Source organism: Otolemur garnettii, unplaced genomic scaffold, assembly GCF_000181295.1.
Source record: "Otolemur garnettii isolate 467f Iridium unplaced genomic scaffold, OtoGar3 scaffold00049, whole genome shotgun sequence".
Classification (NCBI taxonomy): Eukaryota; Metazoa; Chordata; class Mammalia; order Primates; family Galagidae; genus Otolemur; species Otolemur garnettii.
The window spans coordinates 2,347,451-2,373,356 of NW_003852444.1; the positions used below are offsets into that span (position 1 = coordinate 2,347,451).

The 25,906-nt window shown below is 45.7% G+C and overlaps 1 protein-coding gene across 1 annotated transcript; it reads left to right on the forward strand.

Moving 5' to 3' along the window:
- Window positions 1-442: 442 nt before the first annotated feature.
- On the forward strand, window positions 443-23,991 carry TRPV5 (transient receptor potential cation channel subfamily V member 5). The gene is made up of 15 exons (XM_003791553.3): window positions 443-631; window positions 2,757-2,854; window positions 3,031-3,153; window positions 3,593-3,730; window positions 3,967-4,065; window positions 4,212-4,387; window positions 4,803-4,949; window positions 6,840-7,052; window positions 17,276-17,362; window positions 17,460-17,536; window positions 17,787-17,952; window positions 18,091-18,157; window positions 19,850-20,118; window positions 22,961-23,067; window positions 23,673-23,991. The coding sequence occupies exons 1-15, from the start codon at window positions 504-506 to the stop codon at window positions 23,965-23,967; spliced, it is 2,190 nt and encodes a 729-aa protein (XP_003791601.1). The 5' UTR covers window positions 443-503; the 3' UTR covers window positions 23,968-23,991.
- Window positions 23,992-25,906: the final 1,915 nt, after the last annotated feature.

Consider the following 25,906-nt stretch of genomic DNA (forward strand, 5'->3'; position numbering starts at 1 on the left):
GGAAGAACCAGAACCTGCCTGATTCCAGAGCTGGAGTCCTCCTAGTCCTGCTGTCCTGCATCTGGCTAACTGTGTACCTTGTTTGTGGACCCAACCTCTGTGCTCTGAGCTCCGTTCTTGATCCCTTTCTGAATTCCTCTGCCCCACCCCTCAGCCTCTCCCAGTCTCAGCCGCTCCAGCCCACGGCAAGGAACCCACCTCTCCCTCCCTTCCCTCCCAGCTCCTTGCCCCCTGGGCTCCAGCTCATAAAAAGCTCCCTTCCCTCCAGAAGAGCACCTCTCCCCAGGCAGGGCAGCCAGCCCCTCACTGTGTGCTCACCCTCACATACACACGTGCACACACTTCACAACCACACACTGCACACTGTGCACACAAGTCGCAAGGGAGATACACTCATTTAAATTCCCAGCCCCAAACAGACTCCACCTCCTCAGCTGCTGCCATCAGAGACCTATTCCCTTCATCACATTCCTACAACCTGCCAGCACTTGCAAGGAAAGGACATGGAGGCTTGCCCACCCAAGGCCAAAGGGCCCTGGCTGCAGCCCCAGAGATGTCTGTTCTCCTGGATGGTCAGAGAGGAAGACTGGGACAAGCGCATGGACCAGGCTTATATGCTGCAACAAAAGAGGTGAGCTGCCCTTGGACACCTGGGTCCCCACCACCCTGGTCCTCAAACCCTCTGACCCTGATAGAGCAGTCTTAGAAAACCTTTCCCTTCCACCCCACCCACTGCAAACCCCAGCTGGCCCCTCTGACTGGTTGGTGGTGGAGGGGTGTGATTTGGGGCCACATGGGAGACCTTGCCTGTAGACATACTTCACAACCACATGCCATATGACAGGGACAGCATGACAGCCAGGGCTCTAATCTGCCTGCCTTATAGAAGGAGGAATAAGGGGACCAAACAATCAAAAGAAAAGGTCAGGTGTGTGGGGTGAGGTGGCAGGCAAGGCTGGCTGCTGTGGAAGGGCTGTGATTCCATCCTATGGGTGGGGGAAGAAAGGGAGACCTTGACCTAAGTTTGAATGAAAGCTCACTAGTGGGAAAGGGGGAGAGGTTGTGACACCCTGACCAGTGGAGAGGGGCAGATCAGGTAACGCTGGGCGGTTCTGAGTTCCCTTCATCTACTTTCTATGGAGTCTGCTGTGTGAAGTGGGGTGCTGTGTTCCAAGCACAGGCAGGTGGAGCGAGGCCATGTCTGCTCCAGGGAGCTCTCAGGTCAGGTCAGGCTTGTGCATTTAGGGGTGGACCATTTCATGGACCCAAAAGAGTAGTGTGGCAGGGACCATCCTGCAGCCTGAAGCATGTGGTGAGCAGACACTGGCAGTCACATAGCCCCCCCACCCCCTGCCCCTGGGCTAAAGAAGAGCCCTGTACTTGGTGCAATCCCCTGATGTCTCCATCTTGAAATTCTCGGTGATTTTGAACAGGTGGGTGGGCCGATGGGAAGGGGTCCTGCATGTGCAGTTTGCACTGCACCTGCCCAAGTGCCTTGAGCCCTCACTCCAGCAAGGCTCTCTGCTTACCTCCTATGCCATCTGACCTGCGATGGGATCTTTGACCTCTCCACACTCCCTTTGGAGTATCACCTCAGTGGTCTGACAGAGCTAGCAGAGAGGCAGTGGGACCAGGCAGGCAGGGGCTTTGTGGAGTGGCCTGAGGACAGGGGTGAACTCAGAATCCCAGTCATGGCCACCCTGGACTGGTCAGGGACACGTGGCTCCCTGAGATTGAGGCCCAGGGTGACGTGGGGCAGGTGGCTGACTTCTCATTCTCCACTTTTCTAAACTATCTTTAGATAAAAAGCTTCTTTTTTAAGTAAAACATTTCTCTCTGGCTCCTGTGGGCGGGCTATTGGAAGAAAAGAATTTGGGGTGGGGTAGGCCACCACAGCAGCTGGTCAGCCTGTCTCCTCTGGTCTCCCCAACTAGACCCCATGTTTGCTCTGGAGTCAACACTTACAGGCAGGCGTCTGCCAGTACAGACTCCTACTTTATCTCTTGCTCATTTCAAGAGATACAGGAGAAACAAAAGATTAACTAAGAGATGTCCTGCTGGGTAATTATCTCAAGCACCTTCTGGCAATGAGGGGCCCAAATAAACAAGGTTATGTAGACCCTTGCACCTAAGGGTATGATACAAAATAAACAACTTCCCCTACCCTACCCCTAGAGCTCTACTCTCAGCAGGGTTGTGTATCTAAAGAGCCCCCAGGAGTAGTCAGAACTTTAACAGCTCACAAATTCCACAGATCAGGAAAGATCCAACAGCCCTTCTGCCCTGCTGGTCTCTCATGCTGCCCTTTGGCTAAGGAGAGCAGGCTCTGGCCTTTCTGGGAACAGGGCCTGATGGCAGTGCCCTCTCTTCCACTTGCTCCATCTGTTCAGCTCAGATGTATTCGGACAGGCTTAGGACCTCTGCTCTGGGACCCTCGGGCCACCCCTTCTGGATCCCAGGCCTTCCTTGCTCAGGTGCCAGCCCCTTCTAGAAACCTTCCTCCCAACCAGCTGAGCTGCAAGGCCTACCCCCAAGGGAGGCAGAGGGAGAGGCTGCTGAGCCCAGGGGCAGCTCCTGAGACTGGCCCTTTTTCAAGTCTGCCCTCAGTCACGTGAGTCCAGCAGACACCTGGTGCCAGTCCATTACTACGCACTGTGAGTCAGTGTCCATTTTAGACAGAGAATGTCTCTGATCCCGTCTGCTCCTGGCTTCATTCTGACTCTGTCTCTACAGAACTTGTATTCATTTTCCCTCAGAATTCAAGAGTCCCCACTGCTTCAGGCCGCCAAGGAAAATGACCTATTTGTCCTTAAGCAACTTCTGCTGAATCAAGCCTGCAACTTTTGGCAAAGAGGTGGGATCTGGATTTAAGGGGAGGGACGTGGGGACAGAAGCACCTGCTCACCCACCCCCTACCCCAGCACTGAAGAATTTTCACAATGGGGCCTTCAAGGGTGCCTCTGGAGCCTGGTGCACCTTTGTCCAGGGAGGCTAGGGAGTGTCTGACATTCCTGTCTTGCTCCACTCCAGGAGGCCTGGGGGAGACCGCGTTGCATGTAGCAGCCCTCTATGACAACCTGGAGGCTGCTGTAGTGCTGATGGAGGCTGCCCCAGAGCTGGCCAAGGAGCCCACATTGTGTGAGCCTTTTGTAGGTGAGCACCGTGCTCAGAAATCCCAGGCGGACACGTCGTGGTGTGGAGTGTGCTGCCATCTCTTAAGATGGGCCTCGGAAGGGTGGGTGAAGCTCCTCAAGGTGAAGGAATACGAAGGTCTTGCCCTGGCGTTTAGCACCTGTGGCTTCCTTTCACCATTTAGTGTCTCCTCTCAGTCCCCTCATGGTCACTGAAGGACATGTTGATATTTCGTTCACTCAGAGCCACACCAGAGTGATTGCATTTACAGTGCATCCCCTGAGGGGCAGGTGCCCTGAGCAGGGCAGCCTGAGGATGAACTGTCCTCAGTTCTAGGCTTTCCTGACGAGCCCAGGGTAGAAGGCCACGAAAGGTCCTGTCAGGGACCTCCTGTATGGGAGAAGAGGAGAGAGAATTGGGGTTGTGACAGTCCCGTGACTGCTGGCTGTCTCTGGGCCAGGTCAGACTGCACTGCACATTGCTGTTGTGAACCAGAACGTGAACCTGGTGCGAGCCCTGCTGACCCACGGGGCCAGTGTCTCTGCCAGAGCTACGGGCGCCGCCTTTTGCCGCAGTCCCCGCAACCTCATCTACTTCGGTGAGAGCAGGGTCAGGCTGGGAGGACTGGCAGGCAGAGAAGTGGCCAAGAACAGCCATCTGGGGCTTAATTAGGCCCAAGGCCAATTGCCTCACAGCCCTTCCTCTGGTTCCGCTGGACAAGTGTCCTCAGACCCTGAGCTGAGATGTGTGTGTGGGTGGGAGACATTTGGGGGACACAGACCTCACATCTTACAGTCCTGTGCTCTCCTGCCATGGTGCCCTGTGTGTTCCCAGGGGAGCACCCTCTGTCTTTTGCTGCCTGTGTGGGCAGTGAGGAGATTGTGCGGCTTCTCATTGAGCATGGAGCTGACATCCGGGCCCAGGACTCCTTGGGTAAGAGCTAGGATAGAGAGGGCAGCCAGGCTGTGGAGGAGGGGAGGGGAGGGCCGGGACAGCTCTCAGGCACACCCCAGGTGGGGATGGGGACATCAGGGACGACTCTGGTCCAATGGCCCCATGATGCCCGTGTCCTCCTCCAGGAAACACAGTATTGCACATCCTCGTTCTCCAGCCCAACAAAACCTTTGCCTGTCAGATGTACAATCTTCTGCTATCCTATGATTGCCTTAAAGACCACCTGCTGCCCCTGGAAGCCGTGCCCAACCACCAGGGCCTCACCCCCTTCAAGCTGGCTGGAGTGGAGGGCAACACTGTGGTGAGGGCAGCCCCTTGTCACCTTACTCTACTGGCTCTGGGAAGAAATGGATGTGAAGGATGGGTCTTTCTAAAACCCCCCTTTCTCCAAAATCCCACAAAGTAGTTGCCCCTTACTTTCTATCCCATCACTAGAATCTTTAGCCTCAGAGTCTCTTACTTGGAGGATTTGAGAATCTGGCTCCAGAGTATCTGCCATGGAAACCCAAACCTCTGCTCCCTTCATCTGGTTTCTGCTTTCAGAGCTCTATGGGGTTTGTGGAAAAGAAAGATGACAAAAAGAGTGGGGTTCAAAGCAGAGGCTTGCCTATTCTCCACTTTCTGTCAGTCCCGAGGACTGGCCTCATCCAGTCCCATTGTTCCACTGGACGAGCTCCCCACACCTTGACCCCTGACTCACCTCAGTGTGCCCTCAGATGTTCCAGCACCTGATACAGAAGCGGAAGCACATCCAGTGGACGTGGGGCCCACTGACCTCCACCCTCTACGACCTCACGGAGATTGACTCCTGGGGAGAGGAGCTGTCATTTCTAGAGCTTGTGGTCTCCTCCAATAAACGGGAGGTAAGGATGCCAAGGAAGATCGAGCACTGTCATGGGAGGGAACTCAGTGTCTGTGCAGAGGTGGGCGTAGTGTCCTGGGACCTGCTTGAGTCATTGCTCTCTAGTCGTGTCCTTCCACCTACCTTTCTCATTCTGACATTTCAGATGAGGAACTCCACAAATGAGAGTTGTTTTCACTCATTCATTCATTCATTGAGCATATTGAATACTTTCTGTATCTTATGTGCTGTACAAGGAACTGAGAATAGAGTAATAAATACAACACAGTTACTGTCAGTCAGCTTCCTCAGTTCTTGGTTTCTGTCCTCCATAAACCCAATACAGAACAACATATGCTGTAGCAGGAGTGTGTGCTATGTACAGGGGTAGCAAAATTCAGGTAGGGTGGACTTGGCCTGGGTGGGCCAGAGAAGGTATTAGAGGAAAAGCTTGAACATCTATCTCTTTAAGGAAGAGTTGAGAGACACCGAGAGGATGAGAATATTGAGAACTTTTTAGAGAGGGAGGAGCACAGAGACCATTCCACAGTGCTGGATTCAGTGAGAGGAAGGAAAGGAAAATTCGTTAAAATCTGGTAAAGAGGAGAAAATGCTGGATTTTAAGGACCTCCGTGAGAGTGGCAAGATATAGTTTCTATTGTTTATCTACCACTTGATAATTTCCTGGGAAATTCCTTATACAATGATGAAACATGAATGATTATTAATACTAAGGAATAGAAGAAAAGTCGAGTGGCCGGTTTGTATAATCTTCTCAAAGTAGATCTGCTTCTTGGAAACAGATACGCCTGGGGAAGGATTGCTTAGGAATTAAAACTTGAATCCGTCTGTGTGGATTTTGCCACCATGGATCATTGGTTTTTGATTTCAGCTAGCTCTGAATATTCCGCGGAAGGTTTCTGTTGGTTTTATATGTGTCTTGGGTCACCTGCTTTTCTCTTCCTTAAAACTTTTTTATTATAGCCTCCTTTCATATCCCCTACCACCTTCCCCTTCCATTCCATTGGAAGACCCAGACTTCTACTGTGTGACAAAAATATAGGCTTTCTAGCTGGGGCTTCTTCCACTTCCTCCCTGGAACTGCCACCCATGTCTGGGAACTGGCTGCTATCTCTTTTCTTCCCTCCAGCTTCGAAGGAAAAGATGTTCTTTCTGTTAATGGTTAATTCACTTACTTTGAAGGCTTTGAATCTGCCTTTTCCTAATTTCTCGGATGCCTCCTCCTCTCCATTCTCCCCCCTCATTTGTGCCTTAAGCCTCTCTCTCATCCTCTGCTTATATCAGAGCCCCATCCCACCTCGCTTAGATTACATCCTACCACCTGTAACTTCTATTGCTTTTCTCTGGCCCAAATACTTCTAGAGCAAATCTGACTACTTCTCTGCTTGAAGTCCACAACTGCTTCCTATACACTTAGAAAAAATATGCAAACTTTCTACTTTGGTGTTCATAATGCATAAAGATTTAGACCTTATCTAATTCACAACTCATAGCTTCTGCCCATCACTTCTAGAAGATTCTCCCATGTCTTCAACCACACCTCAACTGCAATGGATAGTGGTTGCATATACCTTCCTGCCCAGGCAACTGCTGCTATTTTATGATGTGATCTTTCCTACCTCTTCCTTCAGTCAGCTAATGACTACTCATCCTTTAAATCCTCATGGTGCTCATGGTGCCTTGTACTGACTTCTGAAATCGTTTATCTTTAGCACTAGCTCAAGGCTCAGCATTTAATAGAAATTTACTAGTTGTCTGTCAAAGAAATAACTCATTAGCAGCATGAATGTAGGTAGTGATAGTTACCTCCCTGCCCCTCTGAGGCCCTGTGGAAAACCCAACCCTCCTGACTATGTTGGTCACCTCAAGCTTCACTCTTCTTCCGTGGCAGGCTCGCCAGATCCTGGAACAGACCCCCGTGAAGGAGCTGGTGAGCCTCAAGTGGAACAAATACGGGCGGCCATACTTCTGCATGCTGGGGGCCTTGTACTTACTCTACATGGTGTGTTTCACCACGTGCTGCATCTACCGGCCTCTCAAGTTCCGTGGCAGCAACCGCACTAATTCTCGAGATAACACCATCCTCCAGCAGAAGTTACTACAGGTGATTTTGCTCTGCAGAGGATGAAAAGGAGTGATGGCATTGGGTGATGGCTCGGGAGACCAGAGTGAATGCTATCCAGGAAAGATGTCACCCAGTAGGCACCAGCAGTCACAGGCTCCTAAATTGCTGGGTAGAAATTAAACATGAGATCAGGGGGCGGGAGACATGGTTTAGAGAGTAAAAGAGCATTTGTCCAGGGAGCTGTGGATTTCCTCACACAAACTTTGAAAGAGTTCTTGGTATACACAGGCCCTGTCTGAATTTTTTTGTAATTTATAAAGTGGTATGTTCAAGGGAAATTCTATTCTTCTAAGGGAGGAAAATAGTGCTCCCAGTCCATTTCTGTGTCCATTTCTAGTATGTTAGGGCAGGACACATCCCTGTAGGTGTCTTCTCCTGAGTACTGTCAATATGAGTTCCAGGAAATGATGTACCAGTTGTCTGACCACCTGTCAGATCCTCTGCAGAAGGACACCTGGATTGGGTAGAGGTTAAAGTCAATATTCTCTGAGGTGGCCTTTACTGTTGTGGGCTGCCATTTTGTGTTGTGGTGGCTAAGGCTGACCTGGGGAAGTGAGGGCAACTAATTAGAGATATGGAGTAAATGTGAAAATCGGTTACTGAAGGGAGCACAACCTTCTGTGTGTGCAAGAAAATTAGTAGACTGATGAGCACTTCTGAACATACATATTCGACAAATGTACCTACATTTGGGAGGTTGCCTCTTTCATGGATTACTAACATTTTGTCCTGGTCAGCTAAAACTAGCCAAAAGGCAATGCAGGCATGTGGGCAGGGAGCAAAGGATAGGGGCAAAAGAATTTTGTGAAGCAAGTGAAAGCTGAGTGACTGGAGAATTCTATCTATGTGGAGAAAGGATTGTGGAAAATAAGTATGGCTTAGTCTAAGCTAGGAAAGGGGGTTAGTTTGGATCAGAAAGGGAACATAAACTTCCTATAGTCAAGAAACACAGACCCTGAGACAGAGGCATACACAGAGACCCAAGACAGCGGCATGTGCAGAGAAAGAACAGGAGAAAGAGCCTCAATGAACACAAGGTAGAAATGCCATCCATCTTTCTTGTTTCTATAATTATCTATCTATCCATCCATCTATCTATCTGTCTATCTATCTAATCATCTCTCATCTACCATCTATTATCTACTATCTATCTTCTATCATCTATCTATTTATCTGTCTTTCTATCTGTCCATCCATCCATCTTGTACTCATGTATCCATAGCTGTTGTCTCTCATGAGGTAGGATTTGGGAAGACAAGCCCAAAGAGTCTCATGGGGTGTTTGGGGGAGGTTGTGTTCCATGCATCTCAGTCTGCATGAAGTTTGTCCCTGGTTTGGAGACCACATAAGAGGAGTAAGGACATTCAGGAGATGGCCAAGAGGGATGTGAGAGAGACTAATTATGGAGACTGTGGGTGAACATAAACAAGATGGGGGAGAGGGGGTTGAACTTTTCCAATGCTGCTGGTCCTGTTTTGTCAATGTGTTTTTGCCAAACTTCCTTTGTCTCAAACTTGGAAATTTTCTGTATTTAAAATGCAGATAGTGTTCTAACCTACACTAGAACAGCGCTGAGTGATTGATTACCTTGAAGTCTCCTTCTATGTCTCTTTCTCTTTGAGATAGAACTACTTAGATACAAATAGTTTTCTTGACCCAGATTATTAAATTACATTTAATACATTACTCCCTTTGCTTCAGGAGTCATGATCAGAGCTATGGCCCCTAGCTAGCCTTCTTGCCTCCTGTCTTCTTCATTCCTTCCTTCTTGTTAGTGTTTTTACCCTTCTTTCAAATATTCTTTTCCTGGTGGGGAGAGGGGGAAGAAAGTAGGTTAAGACTGTTGCTGTATGGGTTTAGACAGCACAGAACAAAAAGGAAATGTCCTTATTCTTTGGAGTTAACCCTTACGCCTCCATCTGGAGTTTATGGAATGTCTGTGTTCCTCTCATTCAGTAGTAAGTCAGTTTGGATTAGATCGGTGGCTCCCAAACTTATCACCATGATTTGAATGATTCTGTTCTCATAATGTGCCACAATGTTTGTTTGTTTATTTATTTATTTAAGACAGAGTCACCCTTGGTAGAGTGGTGTGGCATCTTAGTTCATAGCAACCTCAAACTCCTGGGCTCCAGTGATTCTCTTGCCTCAGTCTCCCAAGTAGCTGGGACTGTAGGTGCCAGCCACAACACCTGGCTATTTTTTAGAGATGGGGTCTCACTCGTGTTCAGGCTGGTTTTGAACCCGTGAACTCAGGCAATCCACCTGCCTCGGCCTCCCAGAGTGCTAGGTTTACAGGTGTGGACCACCACACCGGGCCAATACCACAATTTTTAAAATAGTAAATTTTCTTTCTTTCCTATATATTTTTAATTACTTGAAAGTTTTAGAAAAAATGAAAATGCACAAATGCAGTGTCTTGACTTGAGGAATTCAATTGTTGGCATATTAGTTAACTAGTGAAACTTTTTCTTGCATGAATGAATACTTCAGTATTCAATTATATTAAGTCTGAAAGCATAGGGCTCTTGGTCATTGCAGGATTTCTTTGGGGTATGTTTCAGAGTCTGTGGAAATTGCTGGGCTCCACAACCTCTGAAATGCCTTATAGTTTAACATCTGGCATTGTATGAGAGCAACACTGTCTGAAGACAGTTGAAATGAAATAAAACAAGTTTCCCTATTTCTATGAGGTAGCAGAAACTATGCAAAAGTTGCTATATGTAAAAATGAAGTTAGTTTATCTTTATCCAGTTTGGGGGATATCTTAGGTACTAAGGTTCCTCATTTTTTAGCTGTCCTAAAAATCTCTGCTTTCCTAGGGTTTCCTAAGAACTGTATTAATCAGGGTTAATTTCCTAACTCTATTCATTCTGCTTGGTTTAGGCAGAGCAGTGTGTACTATAGTACTAGTTTTTTCAGGTTTCCAGGTAAGGAAAAGTTGAAAGTCCAGAAGTTAAGCAGCCTGGGGTTTAGTCCTAACACTGAAATTAAACAGTTGTTTGACTGCGGGCAAACCCTTCCTCCTGCTAGATCTGTGAATTTTAACCAAGCTTGCACATTATAAACCTAGTTATACCCCAGACCTAATAGATCAGATGTTTGAGGTTGAGGTCCTAAGCCACTTGATATTTTCAATAAACTCTTTCTAATGTTCAGCCAGGATTGAGAACAACTGGCCTCCACCTCTGAGATCTGCTCAGCCTCACTGCCCTGTCCTAAGCTCCATTCTTCGCTCATGTTGATTCCGGGCACACTGTTTGCTCCTCCTAGGAGGGCACTGATCTTCTATCATCGCATCCCCTCCTTGTTTCTTAAAAAAGATATCCTCAAGATCTCCTTTGCTTTTTCCTTTCCCAGAAACATTATGCTAACTCATTTATTAAACAAATAGTTACTGAGAGCCTCATAAAAGATTGAACACTGCTCTAGGCATTGGCAATTCAGCAGCTATGGTCTGAGCAAAACTCATGTGATCTCTGCCTTTTGGGGGTTTGCAGACAGCTTTACATTAATCAAATGATCATATAAACAGATATTTCATTACAACCTATGATTATTATTGTTCATGTTATTGCTTTGTAGGTTGATAAAAAGAACAGAGTGCTAAGTGACCTTATAACTAGGGCCTTGTACCTTTGGGAGACCAGAGAAGGTGTCTAAGGAAGGAAACTGAGCTGAGGTCTGAGAATAAATTGGAGGAGGAAAGAGAGTTCTAGGCAGAGAGGAAACTTGCCCAGGTCTTAGGACTGAGTGAAGACTCGCTGGTGCACAGGGAGCTTGTGTGGGTGCCTTCCAAGGTTGGGTGAAGGAACGTGGGCAGGTCCTCCTCAGATTGTGCCGAGATTTTCAGGCTGTGAAAATCTTTCTCCCCCAAGGTACTGGGAAGCTCAGAAGGACTTTTGACCCAATTTTTGTTTTAGAAAAATGACTTTGCTTGCAAGATAGAGAGTAGATCTGGGGAGACTAGTCAGGATTACAGTTTAGCAAGCAAGAAGTCATGGGGGATCGGCCTAGGAATGTGATGGGGAGATGGAGGTAAGGGATCGGCATCAGGAGACTGACTGAAGGTGAGATCATCTCTGTTGCATGATGGATTGGATGCAGAGGGAGGGAGAGAAAATTCAGGAGTGACAGGTTGGTTTCTATCCTTTTGAAATTATCTTCTACCTGCCATAATCAGTGATGTGGACCCCTCTACACATCATCATTTATTGTAAGTTGTGCTCCAGGCAAAGCACCATGGGTATTTGAAAAAGCAATTGATCTCCAACTCTAAACAGTTTTGTTCATGTGTCCCATCAGCTCTCTGTGGAACACAGCACATTAAAGACAGGGAAAGAGATGAGTTCCAACAGGGTGCCAACAAGTAAAAGCAGCATTGCCCTGTGCTCACCTCACTTTGTGCACTTGACATGCATCTATCCATGCCTTTGAGATATAGTTAAGATGCAGATTCTAACATCTTAGAATGGCTAGGGTGAGATGTGAAACTCCACATTTCTAATGTGCTGCCAGGGGAGGCTGATGTTATCATTCTGTGCACCACGTTTTGGGTGGTAAAGCATTACAGCATTTAATCCTCATATTTAACAAGTAAATGTTATTATAACCACTTTTACGATGGTGAATCTGAGATTAATCTCCTAACTCTGGCAAAGACACTCAGCTAGCAAGGTGGTTCTGGGATTGGAGTGCAGGGCTATTTGCATCAGAATACTCACCTTTAAATAGGAAGAGAAGCCATTTCTTCTTTCACAGTGATTTGGTGGATCTCAGTCTTCTCTCTTAGCTAGCTGGGGCTAAGTGGTTCAGCTGGTTCACCTTTATGTGGCCATGCTCAATGCTTTCAGGTCAAGATGAAGGATACTGAGTGCTGGGCACAGTATGGGAAGTATGGAAGGATTCCCTCCCATAGCTACTGAGCTATTGGTTATTCTCCAGTTTTTGATAATTAGCCTTATTTTTTTAATGTGGTTAACCTATTTGTATTTGAGGAAAGTCAGAATCCCAGGGGAATGGGTAAGGACTCCTGTGAAGAAAGTGGTAATTCCCCAAATTGATTGTCCTGAGGAAATGCAGAGATTACGACATGAAATCAACATGGGACCCAGGAACAGTCTCTCTCTTTACGACCCAATGGTTAGTTTTAACTTGATGTGCTTATGAAAAACACCTACAGGGCTTCGTAAGAAAATGCCAGATCTCTGATCCAAACTAACTCAAGGCTGGCCTGGACATGTGTGTCATGACAAAGTCTGGGTTGAATCTGATGGGCAGCCCTGCTTAGTAACTTATGGTCAGTTCAGAAAATCCAAGTAACTCTGCATTAAGAGCCAGCAGGGCCTTTTCTGGGAATATCCCTCCTTTCCAAATCTGGCATCATGGAGAGGAATAAGAAGGTCTAGGGTTGGGGTTGACAGCTGGTTCATGGATGATTCTGGCATGATCCCACTCCCCATTGGGGTTGATGCAGGGTGCACACAGGCAGTTTGCTCCAGGCTCTGCTATGGCCACTCCTTTGGGATGTTTTCTTTAAGACAATGAATTCAGCCAGGGCAATCTCACAGGCCTATTCTCAGTGAAGTACAAATAGCCAACTTGTGTAGTTTTGGTTTTTGACCAGTCCTAAAATTCTAAACTATGCAGTTAAATAAAAAATTTCAGGGCAGCACCTGTGGCTCAAGGAGTAGGGCGTCAGCCCCATATGCTGGAGGTGGTGGGTTCAAACCCAGCCTCAGCCAAAAACTGCAAAAAAAAAAAAAAAAATTTCAGTCATTTTTGGAAGATATTTATTTATAAAGGGGGGTTATGATAATACCACTGCACTCTAGGTGGGGTGACAGAACAAGATCCTGTGTCAATAAAAAAAGGGTAGGAGCAAGTCTGTTTAGGTGACCGTGAGCTAAGAGTTTGGAAATCTCAAAAAATTCCTATTAGTTGTAGTTCTTCCCCCCTTTTGCCTCCAGATAAGTATCCCCAGTTTTGCTTTCTGATTTCTCTTTTCCTCCCCTCTGTAACTCTCAGGTGAAGATCAGCACGCAGCTGTTCGTCCCCCTTCTTCCTTCTTTCCCTTTTTACTAATCGAACACCCATTACTTTGTTCATTGTGGATAAAAAGGAGTGAGGTGTCCCTGCTCTCAGGAATTTCTAAGACTCCCAGTGACACAATGGGGTCCTCAGACATTTGAAATGTGTGGGGAGAGGGCTGCACCATGTACCCACTGGAGACACACCTGACCTGGGCAAGGAGAGGCAGGAAAAGAGAGCCTCAGGAGAAGTGTTAGCCTGATCTGTATCTTGGGGCATAAGCCAGGGTGAACCAGGTACGTGTGGTGAAGGAAGGCAACTAAGGAAAGGCCACAGCCTTTGTGTAGATCTGACCCAGCAAACCACAACTACAGGAGCTCGTTGTGGCTGGGGCTGACACAGAGTATGAGGACAGGAGGCAGGGCCCATTTGGGTTCATTTGTTTTTCTTTATCTCACAATGAGCTTTTCTAATTAAGAGAATACATAAACATGATTTAAAAATCACTCACATGGACAGCCCCTTCTCCTTGCCCTGGCTTATTCCCTGGGAACAACCGTGTTTTCCTGCTTCTAGCTCTTTATTCTTTTATTCATCATGTCCACACCCCTGGGATAATATGCTTCTATCTCTATTTATTAATAAATTTAGACATTATCTAGTGAATTTCTGAAATGATAAAGATTTAAAGAGTGCCCTCCACTACCCTTTCTCCTGAATTTTCATTCTGAAGGCATTGGGGAGCTGGGAAAGGAGTTAAACAGACAATCCTCATGGATGACATTTTAGAAAGATTGGTCCAGAAATATTGTGGGGAGTAGGTGAAAGGAGGGAAAATAGATGTTGGATAGACCAGATGATAGAAGACATGGGTTTGCGTTAAGGCCATAGGTCTGTGATTGAGGAGAAGAGAGAACTGGGAGAGTGGCTGCAAGGAACTGGAGTATGATGACCTCCTGATTTACATTGTTGAACATAACCTTGATCTTGAGTGCAAAACTTTTGCATAAAGATCACACATCTAGAACACTGTGGGTCAGCTTCTTAATTTAGATGGAAAATCTTATAATTTTCAAAGAATAAAAAGAAATATTCATTGCCAGTTTAGGCTTGGGGTTTAATTATAGGGTTGCAAAGGTGGTAATTAAATAAGAATCCTCACTATCATTTAAATTCTATGTCCTTATTCATTTTTGAAACATTGAAATTTTTTTTTTTACCTTTGAAAGCATTGTTGGAATCTATGAGTATTCTAAACCATTATATTTCAATATGAAACCGAGAGTTCTTAAAATACATTTTTTACAAAAGAAAAATGTCTTAATAACCCAATATTGTCATTAGTTTTATTGTACCTTAACACATATATTATCTTTTATGTTCTAGAGAGAGCAGTTAAAAAAAAATAAAAGCAAATGAAACCCTACACAAGGCTTCTGGCCTTGGAGAGAAGCAAGGAAAAGACTCTCAGGAAAGCACAACCACCTGCAGCTGGGTTTAACAGGTTTAAGGGAAAAGACCCCAAGAGGCATGGGGTGGGGGTCATAGGTTGCTAACCAATGTAGTCAGATGCTAGGCAGAGCTAAAGCAAAACTTGGATATCGTAGTTACTCACTGGTAAATCTGTGCAGGGGAATACCTACTTGTGAAGAAATCTGTTGAATAAGAAAAGAGGAGCTAGTGAAGGGAACCCCCAGCAGGAGAGTTTGGTGACCCAACAATCTCCATTCCCTGAAGTCTGACTTCTTTTTCTGTCTTCCTAGGGCCTAGCTGATTGCTATTCCCTTTCTGGCCTCCAGGGGCACTCTGATCGTCACAGCTCTCCTGGCCAACTTAGCGTTTGTTATTCCTTTTTCTTTTAAACCAAAAAAAGGTTGGTAGCATTCTTCCAGACAAGCTCAACTAAGATAAAAAGTTTTAAGAATTCAAAATGTTATATAGACATTTATATGGCATAAATGAAGTTATGTTACTTCTATATTTAATTTTCTCAACTAATGTAAAAAGTTTTAAGAAGAATTCAAAAATGTTATACAGACATTTATATGGCATAGATGAAGTTATGTTACTTCTATATTTAATTTTTTTCTTAAGTAATGCATTTGTTATTTTTCTTCCCACTTACTACATGACATGAAAGAGGTGACTATTTTAAGAATAAAAGACAGGTGTTGTAGGAACATTAATATAAAGAAAAGGAGGCTGGGTGTGGCGCTTATGTTTGTAATCCTACCACTTTGGGAAGTCAAGGCAGGAGGATTGCTTGAGGCCAGGAGTTTGAGACTAGCCTGAGCAAGAGCAAGACATCTATCTCTATGAAAAAGATAAAAAAAGAAAGGAAGGAAGGAAGGAAGAAAAGAGAAAAGAGGAAAGGGAGGGGAGGAGAGGGGAGAAGAGGAGAGGAGAGAAGAGAAGTCATCCTGGCACAGTGGCACATGCCTGTAGTTCCAGTTACTTGAGAGGCTAAGGCAGTAGGATCACTTAAACCAGGAGTTTGTGGTTACTGTCAGCTATGATGATGCCATGACACTCTAGCGGAGGCAGCAGAGTGAGACTCTGTTGCAATAAACAAAACAAAACAAAAACAGAAACAACAGCAAAAGAATATCATCCGTGAACTAAATTTCTGGAATGAGCAGAAGAAATTCAAAGATAGTTACTAGAACTGAGGACAAAAAAAGAGCTCTGAAATTCCTTGGAAGCAAGGAAAAGGGGGCATATTCCATCATATGGTAAAATACAATTTACCAGTTTCTTAAGAGAGATAAATGTCAATCTTTAAAACCAAAACAATGATGGTGACTGATGTCTACATACAACTTGTTAGACCACAGAGTTCTCTGGGCACATACACCATAACTCCTTTCCTAGTCTTTCTTAGTTTCATAAAATTTACCTGAAACATTTCCACCATCTGTTGGTGCATCTGGTCCTACTCTTCTGTAAAGGCCAGATCCTTGGCATCTTCTGATCTGATTCGCATTGGCAACCATGGTGCATGCCTTCTTATTGCATAGGTCACCTCCTACCTCATGGGATCTCTTCCAACTTAAAAGTTGCACCTCTCTCTGGACTGGTCACTGGCTGTGCTGCTACAGTGCTGATGGAAAGAGGCTTATAGGATCCCCATTTATTAGCAGAACAGGGATGGGTGCCAGTCCTCATGCTTAACGAGGGTTCTCATTCTCTCTAGTTCCAATCATCAGCTTTCCTACCAACCCCAGGGACTCTCAACTCCTTCCTTGGGTGTAGTATTTAGAGATGTGACCTAGGAAAACAGAGTTCTCCAAAGCCTTTAGGCTACTTGAATGTGATGACATTGTTTGTACAAGTTTATGTGGGAATTGTCTCTATGTGAACACAGTTTTCCAGAAAGAGGGATCATAGTTTTATTATTTTATTAGGTGGATCCATAACTTCAAAAAAATTGAGGATCATTGATGTAGAATTCTATCCTTACCTAGACATAACATTACCTATACCTATATGTAATGTAGAAGTCTTACTGAGAAGTAACATGCAATGAAGTAGAATAGTCTTCATTCCCACATTGATGCTGGTACCTATACCTTCTACTGCTGCCCTACTGCTCAGGGCAGACAGGGACCCCCTCATCAAAGCTAAAATCCATGTAGTGTTTCCGCCCTTTTCTATCTTGCCAAATCACAACGAAACCACAATAAATATATCCATGGTGCTCAATGGTACATTCTGGGCTGGGGCTGGAACCTGAGTTCTGTGCTGTGTTTACAGTATATTATCCCTATCGGGAGCCAAAGTGAGTTTGGAAAAGCTGGACTTTCCACATAGCTGAAATTACCCCAAGCCACTAATAACTCTTCCTGTTGGTTCAGACTTCTTAACTGATGCTTTGAAATCTGTTCTTAGCTGTTCAGTAAACAACATCATAAATGACTGCTTACGACATATATACAAAAGATGACTTTGCTAGCTGGTAGCTCAAGTCATCTGCATATGTAAGACATATTAAACTTTGGATGTAAATGAATGTAAACATTCATTTCTGGTCACAATGTTAGTTACAGTGGCAAATACAGCAGGGGTGGGGGAGATACTGATGGTTAGGGGAGCTTCGAATTATCTTGGATAGGCAGCTTGTGTGCCCGAAAGGATTTGACTCTGAGAAAGCACTTCTGAATTTCCTCCCACAGGAGGCCTATGTGACACATCACGATATGATCCGGCTAGTAGGGGAACTGTTCACCGTTATTGGAGCTGTGATCATCCTGCTCCTAGAGGTGAGGTGCAGGTGGGAACCAGGCCAGGGTCACTCACCTGAGGCCCAGACTGAACTGCAGTCTACCTTGTCCTTTTGTTTTACTGGCCTCTCCCCAGATCCCAGACATCTTCAGGGTTGGTGCCTCTCGATATTTTGGACAGACTGTTCTCGGGGGGCCTTTTCATGTCATCATGTGAGTGTCCCCTCATTGCAGTCTCTACCTTTTCTCACCAGACCATCTCCAGGTTTCTCATTCACTCTCTGGGGTCTAGACCTCAGGTGACTCTCACTCTGGGGGGTTCTCTTTAGTGGGCTTATGTGACTGTGTGTGCATTTTAGGTGTAAAGCCTGCATATGGGGGTCCCACCCAACTCATTCCATGTGCTGCAGAAGACCTAGGTACTTTCGCACCCGCTCACTGCCCTGTTGCCTCCTCTCCCCAGCATCACCTATGCCTCGCTTGTGCTGGTGACCATGGTAATGCGGATCACCAACACCAATGGGGAAGTGGTGCCCATGTCCTTGGCCCTGGTGCTGGGCTGGTGCAGTGTCATGTACTTTGCCCGAGGATTCCAGATGTTGGGCCCCTTCACCATTATGATTCAGAAGGTCAGTGCTTTCCCAATGCTGGGTCCTTTCCAGACAGAGGGATGGGGGTAGATACCTTCCGATCTATTAGCAATAGCTGCTCAGTGACCATGGAAGAGGGATTGTCCAAGCCTGCCTCACTTTTTCTGTTTCATGCAGATGATTTTTGGAGACCTCATGCGTTTCTGCTGGCTGATGGCTGTGGTCATCTTGGGCTTTGCCTCAGGTGAGTCATTGTCCCCTCCTCTACTAGATCATTAGGTCCAGTTCTCCAAACAGTTTACAATACTCACTCTTGCTCTCACTTGTCATCTGCTTTAAGTTTTTTTTTTTCTCCCTTTCTTTCTTTTCCTATTGGAAAGTGAGTTCAAAAGCACACCCATATTCATAAGATCAGGGCCACTCAGGCTGGCCTATGTGTTCAGACCCAATGATTTCACATTGACTAACCACCCAGCAAGATCTTTAGAAGACAATTAAGGGTGTTTGGAAAAAGAGACATCAAAGAAGATAGGCTGGCCAGCCATGACTCTCAGAAAACTATGGGCAAACAGAGACAGTGCAATAGTTAACTCCCCATGTTTATAGTTAGGAAGAAGAAACAAAGCATTTGATGACACATAACATGCTCTTCCTCTACATGTGGTCATTCAAAGTTGAAAGAAAGGGAACGAAAATGGAGGTGCAGAGAAACAGAGGAGGTGGGAAAAGAAGAGTTCTGAAGAAAGACTGGGAGAACAGGGACAAGGCCACAGGTGGTGGGTGGGTGGCAGGGAGCAAGAGAAAGAACAGCAGCTGGAAAGCACAGGCAGAGAGAGACCAGCGGGAAGGAGGAGGGGGTGGAAGTGAGCAGAAGAGAGTTAAGGACAGGAGGAAAGAGAATAGACCGTGTCTGGAGAGCCAAGTCTTGCACCTCTAACTCATTTCTCAGTGTCTGCAGCGGGTCATCCCTCAGACAATGACTGATACTAGGTGAGCTTTGAAGACCCCCAAACTCTAAAAAACCATGACTCACTACAGAGGACTCTATTATTGTCCTTAGGAATTTCTCATTCAGTAGGGGTTCCCACAAAATTGTAGGTGAAGAAAAATCCACCAAGATCTGAAATATGAACGGGAAACTGGGGCGGTCTCCCTGTTTGGAGTACTCCACTTCCCTGAGCCCTCAAGCACTCTTTCTCCCCACTCCCTCCTTATCTGAATCTACAAAATGAGGTAATGGCAACAGAGTACTTTTCTGTAGATGTGCTATACCTAGAATTCCTTAAACTACCCCTACTTGCTTTCTTCTTAAGTAAATAAGGAAGCAATGCTTGATCATTCATCTCATTGGGATCACTTTGTTTGAGTTTCAGTTCTCCATACAGAGAAGAGCCTTTTAAAGGGTCTTATGGTGTCCCAGGTTTCCAGGACACTCACTGGCATCTAGTAGGCTATGTAATGAGTGAGGATAACTTTCCCATAAGGGTCCAGGTTCACCAAGGGACTCTCAGAGTGATGGATGATTATCTAGAGGCCAAGAGGATAAAAAAGGAACTCTTCACTTGGCCCTTCATGTATTCTGTCTGAGATTCCATGCATATTTGTAATAACTTTCACTTTAAGTATTTGGTTCTCTGAAATGTATAAACCAGTTAGGTGACTTATTACCCTTACACATACACACATTTTTATGCTTTTTTTGTTGTTGTTGTTAAATGGCTGAGTATTATCATTACTATTCCCCAGACTAATGGAGTTAGTCATAGGACATCTTAGGGTTAGCCAGTTCCACAGATAACTACATTTATAGGTGTGCGATTGGATGTGCTTGTGTGTGTGCAGAGCTATATATTTCAGAGGTAGGATGAATGCTAGGTCCATGCAATTGTGATAACTCAATTTTCCCATTTTTGTGTCCTTTTTCTGGGTGGAACAGCATTCTATATCATTTTCCAGACAGAGGACCCAACCAATTTAGGGGAATTCTATGACTATCCCATGGCTCTGTTCAGCACCTTTGAGCTTTTCCTCACCATCATTGATGCACCTGCCAACTACGAGGTGAACTTGCCTTTCATGTTTGGCATTGTCAACTTTGCTTTTGCCATCATTGCTACGCTGCTTATGCTCAACCTGTTTATCGCCATGATGGGTGACACACACTGGAGGGTGGCCCAGGAGCGAGACGAGCTCTGGAGGGCCCAGGTGAGTTCATTAGTATTAGTTAGTGTTGCACAGAGGAGGGGGATGGAGAGAAATATCAAAGTGGGAATTGTTATGGTAGACCACTCTTAAGAGAGTCCTAGAACAGCCCCAAAGAGGTTTATGTAACTCTGAGAGTCTGACGTATGTGTGGATGAATGTAGGGGACCAACAGGGGATGAAGTGAAGGATGGAGGTAAGAGGTGGGGTTGTTGATCATAGGTGAAGAAGGGATTCAGGAGTCATCCCAGAGTCCTGTGAACTAAAAACTGTCTCATTCTTACATATTCCAGTTTTCATTTGGACCTTATCTTCTATTTGCTTCTGTGCATTTATGTTTCTCCATGACCTTTTCTTTGTGTCATCATAGACTAATAAAATATTAGAATTGGAAGTGACCTTAATGCTCTTCAAGGTGACTTCCTAGTCAACATTTTAATCATTTATTGGTAACTATGTCATTCGATATCTTCTTTAATGCTGATTAGGACCTTATTATCTCATAGATTTGGGTGGGGGTTAGGAGGAGTGAGTTTTTCCATATTTTAAAATATTTTATTATTGCATTCAGGTAAAGCCTATCATACTGTAATTTTATTCTTTGGCTACAGTTTTTTCCCCTCACATAATACAGAACACATTCTTCCACATGAGAACCTTGCAAATATTTGAATATAACTATTATTTATCCCCTCAGACATTTTAGTCCCTTAACAATTATCATTTAGAGCTTGTTGTATGTTGGGACATGTCTAAAAGTTAGGGATAGAAGCATAAACACAGCGAATACAATCTGTGCCCTCATGGTACTGACAGTTTAACTGGAAAGACAGACATGAAGCAAGTGACTTTACAGAACGTCATAAAATGACAGGAGCCAAAGTGTCCTAGAGAAGTACAAGGTACTACGCAGAGCCTGTAACAGAGATCTGACTTGAAAGTTAGAAGACGCTTTGCTGAGGGGGGAGGAACATTTAAGATGAGACCCTAAAGAGGAATGAAAAACTAGCTAATTAAGAGGGATGAGGAGAAAGGATGGCGGGTGAGCTTTGTATCAATCAGGGTTCTGACTACAGCATAGATAAATACACTCAATCAGGCTTTTTGTTCTTTAAATAGTGGGAGGAAGATGTGTTGGTCCTCACAAGTGGAAAACATAGAGAATTAACTTTAGGAATTCCCAGCCAGAATGCAGATCCCTGCATTCATATCAGTTTTTCTCTGTTCTGCTCTCTTTTAAGGCGAGCTTTCTCATCATGTTTGGGAGCTAGCTTCTAGAAACTTCGAACCCCGAAAAGAATGAGCATGTGCACTGTGTTGCACAGTCCCAAGGGCCCCGTTCACATTGTCTTCTGGGAGGTGAGGCTCCTGATGCTGTGCAGTGAGTGCTTCAGGCTCAAAAGAATTTAAAAAAAAAAAAAATGTAAAGAAATCTTTCCCTAGTGAATTCATTCTAAGTGCCAACTCATTGGAACAAGTTTGGATCATAGACACGTCTTTGAATTTAATGGAAGACCAAGGGCTGAATAGTTAGTAGTGGTGTAGGTGGGAGAGATGAGGCTTGGGAGAGAACAGAATAATTCACCAGGACTGTGTGAAGCTTGTCTGCTCTGACCCGTGGGCTGAGAGTGATGAAGGAGCGGCTCCCTGAAGGGAAGACCGACTCTGTCATCAGGGGAAGGAGGGGGCTGATGGGTGTCTCAGGAAGAACAATAAACATCCTTGCCAAGGGAAAGAAGAAGACCTATTCAGGGCAAGAGAACTAAACTAAGGACGTCCTGAGATGCGAAAGAACTTGGAACAACTGAGAAACTGAGGGAAGTGTGGGATAATGGGAAAGAAAAGGAGTGGAAAAACACCAGGTGAGGAGTTTGCTATGTTAAGGATTACCAGCACCTTTAATGCGTACAGTTTCCCAGTCCCAACGTATTCTGATTGTACTTTTGTGTTTATGCTCTGATGGGTCACAGTCCCTTCGAAACTAGAATGGTCCTGATCTGATTGGAACAGTGCATTGCAAAGAGGGGTCATGCCTCTCCTTGCTGTGGACATAATACTATTAAAAGCTCCTAAAATTGAGTCAGGTCTTTTGGCAAATATACAGCTGGCCCTCATTAAGCTTATGATCAACTAGAACCCCTTTGTCTTTGTTACATGACTCACTGAGTTCAGCTTCTTACACGTAAATGAATGACCTTAGTCTTGGTTTTCTCAAATTTCATGTTCTTGGTTTTAGACCAGCATTCCAGCCTGGTGAAGTCATGTCATACTGCTTCCGTCACTTCACATATCACACATCCCTCCCAGTGGTGTGTCCCAGGAATATTTGATAAGCTTGTTTTCCGTATCTCATCTAAGCAATTAATGAGGGCTGAGCAAAGGACAAAACATGTGACAGACATGCTACTAGAAAGTTCCTTGCCAGGTGTGCAGTTATTAATCAACTCTGCTCCTCCTTAAGATATGGCTATTTAATGTGCTGAAAATTCCCTGAACAGTAGCAGCATCATATCACACCCAAGATCACGGAGATTCTATTTAATCATCTTATTTACATCAGGGTAATTGGTCTATGGCTTTTCTACGAATAAGGAAACAGAGATTCCTTTGGAGTGACTCATTTTCCATGAATCTAAATAGTAACATGAGGGGCACTATTTCATTCAACACACTCATAAAAAATCCTGTTTTTGTGAGGAGTGAAGCAGGTAGCAGGTGCCGATCCAGGGGCTGTCCCCACCAGTGACCTCTAGCATCTCATCTACCAGGTTCCTTTGGTTGATGCCTCTGTGTCTCTCTGAACCTTGGGCTTCGAGCTTTTCCTCCACCTTTTGCCTCTTTTCAGGTTGTGGCCACCACGGTGGTGCTGGAGAGGAAGATGCCGCGCTTCCTGTGGCCGCGCTCTGGGATTTGCGGGCTCCAATATGGGCTAGGGGATCGCTGGTTCCTGCGGTGAGTGGCCAGTCTGTGTGTGCAGGGGTGGGGGGTTTGGGGGGCCAGGGCAGCTGGGAGGTGGGAAGGGAGCTAAGGTGGAAGGATAGCAAGCGTGCTGTGTGCCCCTCAGGGCAGGGAAAGGAGGAAGGGAGTGAGCATGGGTCACCCAGCTCGCCTGTGGCTTATTGCTGCCTGACCTGACCCCCATTCCAGCAGGCTGCGCCTCTGGTCTAACTTCCTGCTGATACTCCACCCCCATCGCCTGAGCTGGCTTCCCTCCACTCACATCCACTTCCTGAATTGCTGCTCTGTGTCCTCGTGACACATTTATCTCGTAACTGGTTCTATTTTTTCTTTGGCATGCTCACATATCGGCACTGTGCAAGCATGTGTGCATGCACACAAACACACATGCACACGCACACGCACACACACACAGAGTCTCCACTTCTTTGATCTCCATCCCAGGTTCAGCTCCACTCCAATCCTCTTCCCTTCACTTGGTCCTAAGTGTCTTCTCTCCCATTTCCTCTCAACCCTGTGTTCTGAACATTCACCTTCCCTTCTCCCCATGGTCCATCTCTCCCACCTCGACTGAGTCCCTTCCCTCTTGCCCTCCTCAGGGTGGAGAACCACACCACTCAGAACCCCCTGCGGGTGATGCGCTATGTGGAGGCGTTCAAGGGCCCAGACAAGGAGGATGGGCAGGAGCAGTTTTCTGAGAAACAGCCCTCCATGGCTGAGAGTGGGACCCTGGCTAGAGCCTCCCTTGCCCTCCCTACGCCCTCCCTGTCCCGGACCACATCCCGCAGCAGCAGTCACCGGGGCTGGGAGATCCTTCGTCGAAATGCCATGGGACATGTGAATCTTGGCCTAGACCTTGGCGAGGGGGAAGGAGAGGAGGTCTACCGTCTCTGAGTGGGATCCCCATTCCTCTTGACCCGAGCCCAGGTGGGCTCAGGGGCAGGGACAAGCAGGAAAACACCTGCCCACGCAAGTATCTAACTTTCACGCCTGTTATGGTGGGAGGGCGTGGACAGAATATTCCCACAGGGCCGTGTCTCACCCTTCACATCAGCATTTCTGAAGATGGCCAGTGGATATACATTGTCACACGTATTTTCTGGGTTCTAGGAAGACCCACATCTTTGGAAAAGGAGGTATTTTTTGGACCAAAGTTGTACTTGAGTACAAAAACTTGAAGTAGTGATGCAGGATTAATGTTAGGACCGCTCCATGTGACCATTAGAAAGTAGTCTGCTGGAGGCCCGCCTGGCTCTGCGCATTTTAGTGTGGGAGGAGCTGGGCATGGCACTCAGGTTGTGGTCCTTCCTTTCCCCTAACCTGCAAGACTCTCTCCCCACCTAGCAACCAAACCCCAACTACAAAACTGCAATAAAAAAGATTTCTTATCCTTACCTTCTTTTTCTTTTTATTGCAGCAAAACACATGACCCATAAAATTCACCATATTAACCGCTTTTAATTGTACAATTCAGTGGATTCAGCATGATTCATCTGCGGAAGTTCTTTCCTAAACAGAAGCTCTTATACCCATTAAACAATAGCTCTCCTGCTCTTCCCTCTCCAAACCTGATGGCCAATATTCTCCTTCCTGCTTGTGAATCTCACTACTCTGGGCACCTCTCCTAAGCAGAATCCTACAATTGCAGTCCTATTTGTCGGGCTTATTTTGGCATAATGTTCTCTAAGTTCATCCATATTGTAGTAGGCATCAGAATTTCATTCCTGTTTTTAGATCAAATGATATTTTTAGTCTGTATAGGCTACATTTTGTTTATCCGTTTACCCATTGATGAAAATTTGATTTTTTCACCTTTTGACTATTGCGAATAGTCCTGCTATGAACATGGGGGCATAAATAGCTGTTCAAGCCTCTATTTTCAATTATTTGGGATGTATACCTAGAAGTGGAATTGCTGGACCATGTGGCAGTTCTGTGTCAGGCTTTGCGAGGAACCACCATTCTGATTTTTACAGCAGGCTTCACCACTTTACCTTCTGATGAATGTGGAGTGGTATCTCATTGTAGGTTTTATTTGACTTTCCCTAAAGACTGACAGTTTTGATGACTGTCACCATGCATTAAGTATTGGACATTTATTTATCGTCTATGGAGAAGTGGCTATTCAGGTTGTTTGGTTCTGAACTGGGTTGTTCCTCACCGAGGTTGAGTTGTCTTATCCTTGCTTTGTCAGACAGAGTCTGAACAATGTCTGCATCTCATTTGCATCCTGGTGTTTTTGTGTACATCTGGTAAATGATGCTTGAATGTCCTGGTCATTTCTTCTCTGGGCCCTTCCTTCCCTGCTTCTCAGGTGGCTTCCAGCAGCCACTCATCTTTGTGCCTGGAAGCAACCGTGGAAGCTGCTGAGACAGCCATCCTGCACTCCCACTTCCCTGTGCCCCTGTGCTGGATTGTGAAATAATCAGAACAATAGACAAAGGGGTGTTTCCAGCAGAGAAATCGGTAACCAGGTGTCCAGGGCACCCAGGCAGGGTATACAGACTGCACTTCTTATTTCAACCTCCACCATTACCAGCACCAAAAAGGCATGACAACTTTTAGGAGCACTGTGGTCTGGAACAGCAAAGGACTAAGTGGGACTTCTGAAACCACAGACAGGTGCAGAGCTGAGGGCCCAACGTGGAGGGACCACACAAGCACACACACACTCACTCACACGAGCCACAGGCGCCGCCCTCACTTGTGTATGTTTAACCTCTCCGTTCTTCTGGCTCTGACAGCAAATATGTATCCTCTATGCTTTTTACACTTTCAAAGGAATTGCAAAGGCCCTCCTGCAACCCTGCCTCTCCTTTCAGCTACTGCTCTA